This window comes from Somniosus microcephalus, unplaced genomic scaffold (genome assembly GCF_052327205.1).
Source record: "Somniosus microcephalus isolate GS21.2 unplaced genomic scaffold, FLI_Smic_1.0 unresolved_chr1, whole genome shotgun sequence".
In the NCBI taxonomy this organism is placed as follows: Eukaryota; Metazoa; Chordata; class Chondrichthyes; order Squaliformes; family Somniosidae; genus Somniosus; species Somniosus microcephalus.
In genome coordinates this window covers 80,261,625-80,277,476 of record NW_028225179.1, presented here as the reverse complement: position 1 = coordinate 80,277,476, position 15,852 = coordinate 80,261,625, and the positions used below count along the sequence as shown (strand labels likewise).

The 15,852-nt window shown below is 52.3% G+C and overlaps 1 protein-coding gene across 1 annotated transcript in view; it reads right to left on the bottom strand.

The window, feature by feature from the left end:
- Positions 1-2,314: 2,314 nt before the first annotated feature.
- The window catches only part of LOC147095523 (E3 ubiquitin-protein ligase BRE1A-like), a 35,184-nt gene continuing 21,646 nt past the window's right edge, over positions 2,315-15,852 (bottom strand). The window contains exons 2-3 of the mRNA XM_085974648.1: positions 8,412-8,579; positions 2,315-2,402 (exon numbers count right to left, since the gene is read on the bottom strand). Of these exons, the coding sequence (XP_085830774.1) occupies positions 2,388-2,402; positions 8,412-8,579 (183 nt within the window). The 3' untranslated portion in view covers positions 2,315-2,387. The remainder of the gene's footprint in view (positions 2,403-8,411; positions 8,580-15,852) is intronic.

The following is a 15,852-nucleotide window of genomic DNA, read 5'->3' as shown; positions in this document are numbered from 1 at the left end:
CCAGTGCCGCACTGCCTCCACTATAGCCTGTGCCTCCTTCTCGACAGAAGAGTGCCTGATTTCAGGTCCCTGAAGAGTTCGGGAGAAGAAGGCCACAGGTCTCCCAGCCTGATTGAGGGTCGCAGCTAAGGCAAAGTCTGACGCATCGCTTTCGACTTGAAAGGGAATGCTTTCGTCCACTGCACACAGTGCAGCCCTTTCAATGTCCTGTTTGATAATGGTGAAAGCCTCTCGAGCTTCAGCTGATAGTGGGAAGGACGTCGATTTAATGAGGGGTCGGGCCTTATCAGAGTAATTGGGCACCCATTGGGCATAATACGAAAAAAATCCCAGGCACCTTTTTAAAGCTTTGGGATTGTGTGGCAGGGGCAGTTCCTTTAGGGGGCGTAATCGGTCAGGGTCCGGTCCAATTACCCCATCTTCCACCACACAGCCGAGGATACAGAGACGGGTTGTGTTGAAGACACATTTGTCTTCGTTGTAGGTTAGATTCAGCTTTAGGGCAGTTTTTAAAAATCTCGCAAGATTTAGATCGTGGTCTTGCTGGTTGTGCCCGCAGATAGTGACATTGTCCAGATAGGGGTAGGTAGCTTGTAGTTTATTCTCGTCAACCATGCGGTCCATCTCACGTTGGAAGACCGAGACCCCATTTGTTACCCCGAAGGGCACTCTGAGAAAATGGGAGAGGCGTCCGTTTGCCTCAAAGGCGGTGTATGGGCGGTCCTCCGTTCTAATGGGGAGCTGGTGATACGCGGATTTGAGGTCGATAGTCGAGAAGACTCGGTATTGCGCAATCTGGTTGACCATTTCTGATATGCGGGGTAAAGGGTAGGCGTCCAGCTGGGTATAAATATTAACAGTCTGGCTGTAGTCAATTACCATCCGTTTCTTTTCGCTATTTTTAACTATGACTACTTGGGCACGCCACGGACTGGTACTGCATTCAATAATGCCTTCCCGCAGGAGTCTGTCCACTTCCGCCTTGATAAAGTGTCGGTCTTCCAGACTGTACCGTCTACTTTTGGTCGCTATGGGCCTACAGTTCGGAGCGAGATTAGCGAATAAAGAGGGCGGGCTGATTTTTAAGGTTGATAGGCCACAGACTGTGAGTGGCAGCTGGGACCCGCCATATGCTAGCGTGACACTTTCGTGGTGGCACTGGAAGTCCAGGCCCAAGATTACATTAACACAGAGTTCTGGCATCACGAGGAGTTTAAAATCCTTGTAGTCCGTGCCTTTTACAGTCAGTGTTGCCACACAGTAGCCCAAAATGTCCGAAGTGTGGGGCTTAGCAGCCATAGCAATTCTGCTCCGTGTAGGGGTTACCGTTAATGAGTGCCGCCGTACCAGGCTAGGGTGGATAAAACTCTCGGTACTCCCACAGTCAATTAAACATTTTGTTAAATTCCCGTTTACCTGTATGTCCATCATAGATTTTGTCAACGGGTGTGGCCTGGATTGACCCACCGTGATCGAAGCCACTGTTGGGCCCTGGGCGGCCGTTGAGTCGGGAAAAGATGGCGGATCCCAAGATGGCGGCCCGCACGGCACGCACGAGGCGGTGACGGAGTTGGAAATCGGATTCCCCCTGCAGACTTTGCTAAAATGCCCGTTTTTCTTACATTTGAAGCATGTAGCGTCCTTCTGGGGTGCTTGGCCTGGCCGCAGAAGTAGCATTTCGGGCCTCGAGACATTGCCGCTGTACTAGGACTCCTGGGTGAACTTCTGTGTGGGGACTCCGGCGGTGTAGAGCTGGTCTGAGACCTGGATGGGGAAGATGGCTGATTCCAAGATGGCGGCCCGCTCGGCGTGCACGAGGCGGTGAGGGCCGCATGGCCGGAAGAGTAAGAGTCAGAGTTTTTCTGGGCCACGTCCAGCGATCGCGCAGTGGCCACTGCCTTTTTTAAGTCCAGGACCTCCTTCTCCAGCAGTCTCTGCCGGATATAATTCGATTTGAGGCCCGTGATGAAGGAATCGCGGACCAATTCGTCAGAGTACACGTTGGCCGTCACGGCCTTGCAGTTACAGTCCCGGACCAAGTCCTTTAGGCCCTGTAAGAAATCGTCCATTGATTCCTCAGGTCGCTGCCTGCGTGTAGCCAGCAGATGTCTGGCGTACGCTTCGTTTACTGGCCTCTGGTATTGGGCCTTCAGGATAGTGATGGCCTCCGTGTAAGAGGTGGCGTCCCGGATGAACGAATAAATCCGATGATTAACGCGAGTAGTCAGTAGACTCAGTTTATCAACCTCGCTAGCGGATGAGGCCCTCGCGAAGAGTTCAAAGCATTTGAGCCAGTGTCCAAATTGATTTGATGCTTCAGCAGAATGTGGATCCAAGTCCAGATGCTCTGGTTTTAGGAGTCGATCCATCCTAGTATTCTTTAGTGATTAAAATTGATGTGCCTTCAATAACCACAAAACTAGAAGTTATAGACTTTAACAAGTTGGCTTTTAATCACTAAGATCAGAGCTAACATCTCAACACACTGACTGGCTCACAGGAATGAGTCATACAGATCCTGGGATCTTTAAGTAAGAGAAGTCAGGGGCGGAGCCAAGAGCCAAGACCTGGAACCTTCCAGGTTAGTCAGGGAAGAGGAAGTGAAACTATACACCGTGTGGGGGAGGGTAATATACATGAGTGCAAAACGAATACAGGCAAGACAAAGAGATTTCATTACACTCTGTATCTAACCCCGTGCTGCACCTGCCCTGCAAGTGTTTGATGGGACAGTGTAGAGTGAGCTTCACTCTGTATCTAACCCGCGCTGTACCTGCCCTCGGAGTGTTTGATAGGACAGTGTAGAGGGAGCTTCACTCTGTATCTAACCCGTGCTGTACCTGCCCTGGAAGTGTTTGATTGGACAGTGTAGAGGGGGCTTTACTCTGTATCTAACCCGTGCTGTACCTGCCCTGGGAGGGTTTGATGGGACAGTTTAGAGAAGGCTTTACTCTGAATCAAACCCTTGCTGTACCTGCCCTGGGTATGTTTGATGGGGACAATTTAGAGGGAGCTTCACTCTGTATCTAACCCGTGCTGTAGCTGCCGTGGGACTATGTGATGGGACAGTGTAGAGGGAGATATACCCTGTATCTAACCCGTGCTTAACCTGCCCTGGGAGTGTGTGATGGGACAGTGTAGAGGGGGCTTTACACTGTATCTAACCTGTGCTGTACCTGCCCTAGGAGTGTTTGATGGGACAGTGTAGAGGGAGCTTTACCCTGTATCTAACCCGTGCTGTACCTGCCCTGGGAGTGTGTGATAGGACAGTGTAGAGGGAGCTTTACTCTGTATCTAACCCGTGCTGTGCCTGCCCTGGCAGTGTTTGATTGGACACTGTAGAGGGGGCTTTACTCTGTATCTAACCTGTAGTGTACCTGCTCTGGGAGTGTGTGATGGGACAGTGCAGAGGGAGCTTTACTCTGTATCTAACCCGTGCTGTACCTGCCCTGGGAGTGTTTGATGGGACAGTGTACAGGGAGCTTCACTCTGTATCTAACTAGTGCTGTACCTGCCCGAGGTATGTTTGATGGGGACAATGTAGAGGGAGCTTTACTCTGTATCTAACCCGTGCTGTACCAGCCCTGGGAGTGTTCGATGGGACAGTGTAGAGGGAGCTTTACTCTGTATCTAACCCGTGCTGTACCAGCCCTGGGAGTATTTGATGGAACAGTGTAGAGGGAGCTTTACTCTGTATCTAAACCGTGTTGCACCTGCCCTGGGTGTGTTTGATGGGACAGTGTAGAGGGAGCTTTACTCTATATCTAACTCCTGCTGTACCTGCCCTGGGAGTGTTTGATTGGACACTGTAGAGGGGGCTTTACTCTCAATCTAACCCCGTGCTGTGCATGCCCTGGGAGTGTTTGATGGGACAGTGTCGAGCGAGCTTCACTCTGTATCTAACCTGTGCTGTACCTGCCCTGGGAGTGTGTGATGGGACAGTGTAGAGGGGGCTTTACTCTGTATATAACCCCGTGCTGTGCCTGCCCTGGGAGTGTTTGATGGGACAGTGTAGAGGGAGCTTAACTCTGAATCTAACCCGTGCTGTACCTGCTCTGGGAGTGTGTGATGGGACAGTGCAGAGGGAGCTTTACTCTGTATCTAACCCGTGCTGTACCTGCCCTGGGAGTGTTTGATGGGACAGTGTAGAGAAGGTTTTACTCTGAATCAAACCCGTGCTGTACCTGCCCTGGCTATGTTTGATGGGGACAATGTAGAGGGAGCTTTACTCTGTATCTAACCTGTGCTGTGCCTGCCCTGGGAGTATTTGATGGGACAGTGTAGAGGGAACTTTACTCTGTATCTGAACCGTGCTGTACCTGCCCTGGCAGTGTTTGATTAGACATTGTAGAGGGGGCTTTACTCTGTATCTAACCCGTGCTGTGCCTGCCCTGGCAGTGTTTGATTGGACACTGTAGAGGGGGCTTTACTCTGTATCTAACCTGTAGTGTACCTGCCCTGGGAGTGTGTGATGGGACAGTGTAGAGGGGGCTTTACTCTGTAGCTAACCCGGTGCTGTACCTGCCCTAGGTGTGTTTGATCGGGACAATGTACCGGGACCGTTGCTCTGTATCTAACCCGTGCTGTACCTGCCCTGAGAGTGTTCGATGGGACACTGTAGAGGGAGCTTAACTCTGAATCTAACCCGTGCTGTACCTGCCCTGGCTATGTTTGATGGGGACAATGTTGAGGGAGCTTTACTCTGTATCTAACCCGTGCTGTGCCTGCCCTAGGTGTGTTTGATGGGACAGTGCAGAGGGAGCTTTACTCTCTATCTAACCCATGCTGTACCTGCCCTGGGACTGTTTGATGGGACAGTGTAGAGAAGGCTTTACTCTGAATCAAACCCGTGCTGTACCCGCCCTGGCTATGTTTGATGGGGACAATGTAGAGGGAGCTTTACTCTGTATCAGAACCGTGCTGTACCTGCCGTGGGAGTGTTTGATGGGACAGTGTAGAGGGAGCTTTATTCTGTATCCAACCCCGAGCTGTACCTGCCCTGGGAGTGCTTGATGGGACAGTGTAGAGGGAGCTTCACTCTGTATCTAACCCGTGCTGTACCTGCCCTAGGTGTGTTTGATGGGGACAATGTAGCGGGACCTTTACTCTGTATCTTACCCGTGCTGTAACTGCCCTGAGAGTGTTCGATGGGACACTGTAGAGGGAGCTTAACTTTGAATCTAACCCGTGCTGTACCTGCTCTGGGAGTCTGTGATGGGACAGTGCAGAGGGAGCTTTACTCTGGATCTAACCCGTGCTGTACCTGCCCTGGGAGTGTTTGATGGGGACAATGTAGAGGGAGCTTTACTCTGTGTCTAACCCGTGCTGTGCCTGCCCTGGGAGTATTTGATGGGACAGTGTAGAGGGAGCTTTACTCTGTACCTAACCCCGTGCTGTACCTGCCCTGCGAGTGTTTGATGGGACAGTGTAGAGGGAGCTTCACTCTGTATCTAACCCGTGCTGTACCTGCCCTCGGAGTGTTTGATGGAACAGTGTAGAGGGAGCTTTCCTCTGTATCTAACCCGTGCTGTACCAGCCCTGGGAGTATTTGATGGGACAGTGTAGAGGGAGCTTTACCCTGTATCTAACCAATGCTGTACCTGCCCTGGGCGTGTTTGATGGGACAGTGTAGTGGGAGCTTTACTCTGTATCTGAACCGTGCTGTTCCTGCCGTGGGAGTGTTTGATGGGACAGTGTAGAGGGGGCTTTACTCTGAATCTAACCCGTGCTGTACCTGCTCTGGGAGTGTGTGATGGGACAGTGCAGAGGGAGCTTTACTCTGTATCTAACCCGTGCTGTGCCTGCCCTGGGAGTATTTGATGGGACAGTGTAGAGCGAGATTTACGCTGTATCTGAACCGTGCTGTACGTGCCGTGGGAGTGTTTGATGGGACAGTGTAGAGGGAGCTTTACTCTGTATCTAACCCGTGCTGTACCTGCCCTGGCAGTGTTTGATTGGACACTGTAAAGGGGGCTTTACTCTGTATCTAACCCGTAGTGTACCTGCCTTGGGAGTGTGTGAAGGGACAGTGTAGAGGGGGCTTTACTCTGTATCTAACCCGTGATGTACCTGCCCTAGGTGTGTTTGATGGGGACAATCTAGCGGGACCTTAACTCTGTATCTAACCCGTGCTGTACCTGCTCTGGGAGTCTGTGATGGGACAGTGCAGAGGGAGCTTTACTCTGTATCTAACCCGAACTGTACCTGCCCTGGGAGTGTTTGATGGGACAGTGTAGAGAAGGCTTTACTCTGAATCCAACCCGTGCTGTACCTGCCCTGGCTATGGTTGATGGGGACAATGTAGAGGGAGCTTTACTCTGCATCTAACCCGTGCTCTGCCTGCCCTGGGAGTATTTGATGGGACAGTGTAGAGGGAGCTTTACTCTGTATCTGAACCGTGCTGTGACTGCCCTGGCAGTGTTTGATTGGACACTGTAGAGGGGGCTTTATTCTGTATCTAACCCATAGTGTACCTGCCCTGGGAGTGTTTGATGGGACAGTGTAGCGGGGGCTTTACTCTGTATCTAACCCCATGCTGTGCCTGCCCTGGGAGTGTTTGATGGGACTGTGTAGAGGGAGCTTTACTCTGTATCTGAACCGTGCTGTCCCTGCTGTGGGAGTGCATGATGGGGCAGTGTAGAGGGAGCTTTACTCTGTATCTGAACCGTGCTGTGACTGCCCTGGCAGTGTTTGATTGGACACTGTAGAGGGGGCTTTATTCTGTATCTAACCCATAGTGTACCTGCCCTGGGAGTGTTTGATGGGACAGTGTAGCGGGGGCTTTACTCTGTATCGAACCCCATGCTGTGCCTGCCCTGGGAGTGTTTGATGGGACTGTGTCGAGGGAGCTTTACTCTGTATCTGAACCGTGCTGTACCTGCCGTGGGAGTGCGTGATGGGACAGTGTAGAGGGAGCTTCACTCTGTATCTAACCCGTGCTGTACCTGCCCTAGGTATGTTTGATGGTGACAATGTAGAGGGAGCTTTACTCTGTATCTAACCCGTGCTGTACCAGCCCTGGGAGTGTTCGATGGGACAGTGTAGAGAAGGCTTTACTCTGAACCAAACCCGTGCTGCACCTGCCCTGGCTATGTTTGATGGGGACCATGTAGAGGAAGCTTTACTCTGTATTTAACCCGTGCTGTGCCTGTCCTGGGAGTATTTGATGGGACAGTGTAGACGGAGCTTTACTCTGTATCTGAACCGTGCTGTACCTGCCCTGGGAGTGTTTGATGGGACAGTGTAGAGGGTGCTTAACACTGAATCTAACCCGTGCTGTACCTGCTCTGGGAGTGTGTGATGGGACAGTGCAGACGGAGCTTTACTCTGTATCTAACCCGTGCTGTACCTGCCCTGGCTATGTTTGATGGGGCCAATGTAGAGGGAGCTTTACTCTGTATCTAACCCGTGCTGTGCCTGCCCTGGAAGTATTTGATGGGACAGTGTAGAGGGAGCTTTACTCTGTATCTGAACCGTACTGTACCTGCCGTGGGAGTGTCTGATGGGACAGTGTAGAGGGAGCTTTACTCTGTACCTAACCCGTGCTGTACCTGCCCTGGCAGTGTTTTGATTGGACACTGTAGCGGGGGCTTTACTCTGTATCTAACCCCGTGCTGTACCTGCTCTGCGAGTGTTTGATGGGACAGTGTAGAGGAAGCTTCACTCTGTATCTAACCCGTGCTGTACCTGCCCTCGCAGTGTTTGATGGGACAGTGTAGAGGGAGCTTCACTCTGTATCTAACCCGTGCTGTACCTGCCCTGGGAGTGTGTGATGGAACAGTGTAGAGGGAGCTTTACTCTGTATCTAACCCGTGCTGTACCAGCCCTGGGAGTGTTTGATGGGATAGTGTAGAGGGAGTTTTACTCTGTATCTAACTCATGCTGTAACTGCCCTGGGAGTGTTTGATTGGACAGTGTAGAGGGAGCTTTACTCTGTATCTAAACCGTGCTGCACCTGCCCTGGGAGTGTTTGATGCGATAGTGTAGAGGGAGCTTTACTCTGTATCTAACCCGTGCTGTACCAGCCCTGGGAGTATTTGATGGGACAGTGTAGTGGGAGTTTTACTCTGTATCTAACCCCGTACTGCACCTGCCCTGGGAGTGTGTGATGGGACTGTGTAGAGGAAGCTTTACTCTGAATCTGAACCGTGCTGTACCTGCCCTGGGAGTGTGTAATGGGACTATGTAGAGGGGGCTTTTTTCTGTATCTAACCTATAGTGTACCTGCCTTGGGAGTGTGTGAAGGGACAGTGTAGAGGGAGCTTTACTCTGTATCTAACCTATGCTGTACCTGCTCCGGGAGTGTTTGATGGGACAGTGTGTGATGGGACAGTGTAGAGGGAGCTTTACTCTGTATCTAACCCGTGGTGTACTAGCCCTGGGAGTGTTTGGTTTGACAGCTCTCACTGTACCTGGCACCAGTAGCGGTTGAGGATGAGGAGGGTGGCATCGTCCGTTGCTTGCCGTTTCACAAGCTTCTCAATTTGCTCCCGCAGCTCATCCTCGATGCTCTGTCGTTGATCAATGACCTCGGCCAGCTTCCGGTTTTTGGTCTGGAGAGTCCGGATGTCCAGCTCCTCCTGGCGGAGAGTGAATGGGGCAACAGTTGTGTCAGGTGGGGTCCGCCAGCTTTGCGCTGGCCACAGGGCCTGGGGGTTATCGGGAGCAGAGGAGAGATACGGAGGCCCCCCATGCGCACACACACCGCAGGAAAGGCCCAGGCCCCATCCCCGGCCTGTGCTGTGCTAGCTGATCTCACACCCGGTGTGGGACTGGGCTGTGCATTCAGTTCTGCCATTTTTCAGAAATCATGAAGGGTTTTCATTGAGTAAATAAAGAGAAACTGTTTCCATTGGCAGGAGGGTCAGTTACCAGAGAACACAAATTTAAGATAATTGGCAAAAGAACCAGAGGGGAAATGAGGAGAAATGTTTTTACGCAGCGAGTTGTTGTGATGTGGAATGCGCTGCCTGAAAGGGCGGTGCAGATTCAATCATGACTTTCAAAAAGGGGAATTGGATAAATACTTGAAAAGGCAAAATTTGCATGGCTATGCAGAAAGAGCGAATGAGCAGGGGAGTGGGACTAATTGAATAGCTCCTTCAAAGAGATGGCACAGGTGCAATGGGCCGAATGGCCTACTGCTGTGCTGTGTGATATTCCAATCAGGTGCAGAGCTATACTGCTGTACATTGCGAGAGGGTTAGCTGTAGAGCGAGGTCAAAGTTAGCCGTGGCTGGTGACGGTTCAAACACGTGTCAGCTTCCTGTCCACTATTTTGAACCCGGTGCCGAGGCGGCCATCTCCAACAAGCAAGAGTCTAACCACCTCCCTTTGACATTCAACGGCATTGCAATCTCCAAATCCCCCACCATCAACATCCTGGGGGTCACCATTGACCAGAAACTTAACTGGACCAGACACATAAATACGGTGGCAACAAGGACAAGTCAGAGGCTAGGTATTCTGCAGCGAGTGTCTCACCTCCTGACTCCCCAAAGCCTTGCAATCATCGACAAGGCACAAGTCAGGAGTGTGATGGAATACTCACCAATTGCCTGGATGAGTGCAGCTCCAACAACACTCAAGAAGCTCGACACCATCAAGGACAAAACAGCCCGCTTGGTTGGCACTCCCTCCACCACCGGCACACCGTGGCTGCAGTGTGTACCATCTACAAGATGCACTGCAGCAACTCGCTAAGGCTTCTTCGGCAGCACCTCCCAAACCCACGACCTCTACCACCTAGAAAGACATGGGCAGCAGGCGCATGGGAACACCATCACCTGCAAGTTCCTCTCCCAAGTCACGCACCATCCTGACTTGGAAATATATCACCGATCCTTCATCGTCGCTAGGTCAAAATCCTGGAATTCCCTCCCTAACAGCAGTGTGGGTGTACCTTCACCACATGGACTGCAGCGGTTCAAGAAGGCGGCTCACCACCACCTTCTCAAGGGCAATTAGGGATGGGCAATAAATGCTGGCCTTGCAGGCGAAGCACACACCCCAGGAACGAATATAAAAAGGGTGAGCACTTTCGTTTAGCTCCTTCAATATTCCACCCGATTCCCAAAAACTTCCTTCCTTTCCCATTTCTCCCCTCCCACCTGTAAAAATAACAACTTGTATTTATATAGCGCCTTTAACGTAGTAAAAATGTCCCAAGGCGCTTCACAGGAACGTAAATCGGATACAAAATCTGACACCGAGCCACACAAGGAGATATTAGGACAGATGACCAAAAGCTTGGTCAAGAGGTAGGTTTTAAGGAATGTCTTAAAGGAGAGAGAGGCGGAGAGGTTAGGAAGGAAATTCCAGAGCTTAGGGCCTCAGTAGCTGAAGGCACGGCCGCCAAGGGTGGAGCGATAAAAATTGGGGGATGGCCAAGAGACCAGAATTGGAGGAGCGCAGAGATCTCGGAGGGTTGTAGAGCTGGAGGAGGTTACAGAGTTAGGGAGGGTTGTAGAGGCTGGAGGAGGTTACAGAGATATGGAGGGTTGTAGGGGCTGGAGGAGGTTAGAGATAGGGAGGGTTGTAGGGGCTGGAGGAGGTTAGAGAGAGGGAGGGTTGTCGGGGCTGGAGGAGGTTAGAGATAGGGAGGGTTGTAGAGGCTGGAGGAGGTTAGAGATAGGGAGGGTTGTAGAGGCTGGAGGGGGTTAGAGATAGGGAGGGCTGTAGAGGCTGGAGGAGGTTAGAGAGATAGGGAGAGTTGTGGGGCTGGAGGAGGTTAGAGATAGGGAGGGTTGTAGAGGCTGGAGGAGGTTAGAGAGAGGGAGGGTTGTCGGGGCTGGAGGAGGTTAGAGATAGGGAGGGTTGTAGAGGCTGGAGGAGGTTAGAGATAGGGAGGGTTGTAGAGGCTGGAGGGGGTTAGAGATAGGGAGGGCTGTAGAGGCTGGAGGAGGTTAGAGAGATAGGGAGAGTGTGGGGCTGGAGGAGGTTAGAGATAGGGAGGGTTGTAGAGGCTGGAGGAGGTTAGAGATAGGGAGGGTTGTAGAGGCTGGAGGAGGTTAGAGATAGGGAGGGTTGTAGAGGCTGGAGGAGGTTAGAGATAGGGAGGGTTGTAGAGGCTGGAGGAGGTTAGAGATAGGGAGGGTTGTAGAGGCTGGAGGGGGTTAGAGATAGGGAGGGCTGTAGAGGCTGGAGGAGGTTAGAGAGATAGGGAGAGTTGTGGGGCTGGAGGAGGTTAGAGATAGGGAGGGTTGTAGAGGCTGGAGGAGGTTAGAGAGATAGGGAGGGTTGTAGGGGCTGGAGGAGGTTAGAGATAGGGAGGGTTGTAGGGGCTGGAGGAGGTTAGAGGGAGGGTTGTAGAGGCTGGAGGAGGTTAGAGATAGGGAGGGTTGTAGAGGCTGGAGGGGGTTAGAGATAGGGAGGGATGTAGAGGCTGGAGGAGGTTAGAGATAGTCCAAAGATGTGCGGGTTAGGTTGATTGGTTATGGTAAATTGACCCTTAGTGTTAGGGGGATTAAATACATGGGGTTACGGGGATAGGGTGGGACATGTGTTGGTGTAGGGGTTACGGGGATCGGGTGGGATATGTGTCGGTGCAGGCTCGATGGGCCGAAATGGCCTCTATCTGCACTGTGGGGTTTCTGTGATTCTGTTTCTGTGATAGGGAGGGTTGTAGAGGCTGGAGGAGGTTAGAGATAGGGAGGGTTGTAGAGGCTGGAGGAGGTTAGAGAGATAGGGAGAGTTGTGGGGCTGGAGGAGGTTACAGAGATCTCGGAGGGTTGTAGAGCTAGAGGAGGTTACAGAGATAGGGAGGGTTGTAGAGGCTGGAGGAGGTACAGAGATAGGGAGGGTTGTCGAGGCTGGAGGAGGTTAGAGATAGGGAGGGTTGTAGGGGCTGGAGGAGGTTAGAGATAGGGAGGGTTGTAGGGGCTGGAGGAGGTTAGAGATAGGGAGGGTTGTAGGGGCTGGAGGAGGTTAGAGATAGGGAGGGTTGTAGGGGCTAGAGGAGGTTAAGAGATAGGGAGGGTTGTAGAGGCTGGAGGGGGTTACAGAGATAGGGAGGGTTGTAGGGGCTGGAGGAGGTTACAGAGATAGGGAGGGTTGTAGGGCTGGAGAAGGTTACAGAGATAGGGAGGGTTGTAGAGGCTGGACGAGGTTAGAGATAGGGAGGGTTGTAGGGCTAGAGGAGGTTACAGAGATAGGGAGGGTTGTGGGGCTGGAGGAGGTTACAGATATAGGGAGGGCTGTGGAGCTGGAGGAGGTTAGAGAGATAGGGAGGGTTGTAGGGGCTGGAGGAGGTTATAGAGATAGGGAGGGTTGTAGGGCTGGAGGTTACAGAGATAGGGAGGGTTGTAGGGGCTGGAGGAAGTTATAGGGGCTGGAGGAGGTTAGAGATAGGGAGGGTTGTAGAGGCTGGAGGAGGTTAGAGATAGGGAGGGTTGTAGGGGCTGGAGGAGGTTAGAGATAGGGAGGGTTGTAGGGGCTGGAGGAGGTTAGAGATAGGGAGGGTTGTAGGGGCTAGAGGAGGTTAAGAGATAGGGAGGGTTGTAGAGGCTGGAGGGGGTTACAGAGATAGGGAGGGTTGTAGGGGCTGGAGGAGGTTACAGAGATAGGGAGGGTTGTAGGGCTGGAGAAGGTTACAGAGATAGGGAGGGTTGTAGAGGCTGGACGAGGTTAGAGATAGGGAGGGTTGTAGGGCTAGAGGAGGTTACAGAGATAGGGAGGGTTGTGGGGCTGGAGGAGGTTACAGATATAGGGAGGGCTGTGGAGCTGGAGGAGGTTAGAGAGATAGGGAGGGTTGTAGGGGCTGGAGGAGGTTATAGAGATAGGGAGGGTTGTAGGGCTGGAGGTTACAGAGATAGGGAGGGTTGTAGGGGCTGGAGGAAGTTATAGGGGCTGGAGGAGGTTAGAGATAGGGAGGGTTGTAGAGGCTGGAGGAGGTTACAGAGATAGGGAGGGTTGTAGGGCTGGAGGAGGTTACAAAGATAGGGAGGGTTGTAGAGGCTGGACGAGGTTAGAGATAGGGAGAGTTGTGGGGCTGGAGGAGGTTACAGAGATAGGGAGGGTTGTAGGGGTTGGAGGTTACAGAGATAGGGAGGGTTGTAGAGGCTGGAGGAGGTTACAGAGATAGGGAGGGTTGTAGGGCTGGAGGAGGTTACAGAGATAGGGAGGGTTGTGGGGCTGGAGGAGGTTACAGAGATAGGGAGAGTTGTGGGGCTGGAGGAGGTTACAGAGATAGGGAGGGTTGTAGGGGTTGGAGCTGGTTACAGAGATAAGGAGGGTTGTAGCTGGTTACAGAGATAGGGAGGGTTGTAGGGGCTGGAAGGGGGTACAGAGATCAGGAGGGTTGTAGGGCTGGAGGAGGTTAGAGATAGGGAGGGTTGTAGGGGCCTTCTAATTCTTAAAGGGGAGGGTCCATCATGCTGCACAGCCTCACCCTGATCACTGCTGCGTTTGACCTGGGCCTGCAAGGAGGTGCAAATCTTCAACAACAATTACCATGGTTACTCAGAGACCCAGGGAGAGAGTTTGCCGGTTTAGCGACCAGGCATTGATGGCTCTGGTTGGCACTGTGGATGCTCAAGGGTGCAATGGCAAGGGTGCCCGAGAGCATGGATGCACTGCCTAGGAGCGAGGAGTCCGCCGCCAGCACAGCCGTCATCTGTGCGCAAACCCTCGAGCCCATCCTTGCCTCTTTGCAGAGGATGGTTGACTTGCACAGAGACCGTGGGGACCCCGACCCCATGCAATGGGTGAGGTGGCAGCATCTATTGCAGCATAGGCCGTGGCAATGCAATGACTTAGTGCTGGAATCGGGTCATTGGTTGGTGTCATCCAGTCTCAGACTGCTCTCATGCAGTCTCCGATTGATACCACGCAAGCACTGACTGCTGTCATCGTAGCTGGGTCGACCACTGTCCACCGGGGATCTGACGGTGCCACAGCAGGCCAGCAATCTGTGCTCGAGCAGATTGCTCCGGATGCTGAGGTTCTGCCCCGGGGGAGTGGCAGTGTGTTGGTCGAGCAGGAAGGTGCTGTCCTCTCTCAGGATGACAGCATTCCTGCTCCCACCACTGCCACTCCGCAATTGTACTTGCCACAGCCTGTAACCCAGCCAGCCCAGACTGCTGCCACCCATGCAGAGTTGGTGCAGTCTGCAGCCAGGCCCTCCAGGCCCAGAGCTGGTCGAGGGCGTCCTTCAAGGCCATCTGCAGTGTCTGGATCCAACTTTCAGCAGCCTTCCACCAGCCTTGCTGCAGCCACTTGGGCCACATTACAGAGGAGCAGTAGGGTGGGAAGGGGGGGGAAGTGCGCAGGGGAGGGAGATTATTTTAGAAGGGCGCATACTAAAAATTCTCTAACAAATGGGGGGAATGTTTGTCCCAAAGTTGGATGTGTATGTAAATATATTGTTCACTTTAAGACTTATTCTGATGTGCTAAGAACTAGTTTTGTTTGTTAATGAATTGTTGGGCTGGATTTTCATTGGGCCGTGGAGTCGGGATTGGAGGCGTGTGGGGGTTTAAAATCCCAAATTCAGGGGTCCCGACCCCATCCTGCCTCCATGCCAGTTTCAAAGGAGGCGGGTACCCGCCCCGCACTGGGACCCGCTTCCCCGAGACGGGAAGGGGATTAGTGCCAATTAACTGCCTGTTAACAGGTAGTTAACAGGCAGTTTTTAGCCTAATCCCTATTTTCATTGTTGAAGTGTGGGATTCTCGGCGGCTCCAAACCACACCAAGTTGGCGAGGCGGGCTGTCGGGATGAAGGGCTTGGAGGGGTTGAGAAGTCCGGTGTTCAGGTGAGTGATGGGTGCAGAGGTAAGTGTGCTTGGTCTGTGTAAAGTGTTTAAAGAAGTTCTACTAACCTTTACTTACCTTTACAACCTTCCTTCCTTCAGGTCTCGGGAGTCCCTCATCTCACCGGCACAGAAAGCAGAATGGCCACCAGCTGTCAAAAGCTGCAGCCTCTGCTTCCTGTACTGGGGAGATCTCTAAATCATCTTGAGAGGAAGGAGTTAACCTGGAGTACAGATTGTCAGTGTTTGACAGCTTCAAACAGCTGTGAAACGCTGATATTTCATCTGTCAAAAGGTCTTGACAGATGAAATTTCAATCTGTGACGTCACCTGTTGCCGGGTGGCCCTTAATAATAATAATAATAATTCAACTTTATTGTCATTGTACAAGTACATGAACAACGAAATGTGATCTTGCAAGCTCCCATGAGTCCAGTACAAATAACATTAACATTAAACGTAAATAGCACCGTCCTGGGAGCAGCAAAGCCGCTGCGTCTGTGCGCGCCACCATTCCATTTCCACCATTCCTCCTGTCCGACAATCTTCAGCCCAACGCCCGGACCTGCTCACCAGCCGCCCCTCCCGGGGCTCCTTCCGTGACCTTCTCACCAACCACCCCTCCTCGGGGCTCCTTCCGTGGCCTTCTGCACCTGGTCTTCCCTGATGGTCACCCCTCCAGGTACTAATCAGGCCTGGCTCTGCTTAGCTTCCAAGCCTTGCCAGTGACCCTGTCCCTAGTCCCAGGAACAGGGCTGCTCAGCCCGCTGGGCGGGCTCAACAAGGTCAATCAAGTCTAAATCGCGTGGGCTGGCTACAACTCGATGGAGGCGGGACTACAACCCCAAAAGTTGTAGTCCCGCCTCCTACCCGCCTCTTCAATAAAAATCCAGCTCGTTGTGTCTGTTTGTTATTGGTTGTGCTTAATGAGACACAGTTGGTCAGAAAAATAATTTTTTTTATTGAAACTTTACAAATTTGCTCATGTTACTCATTGGAGCTTTGCCCGGTAATAGGGGCTGCGGGATGACTGTAATGATGTGCTTGTTCATCCCAAAAACCATCTTCTCTGTCATTCATCAGAAGCGGTGTCTTATGAGGCG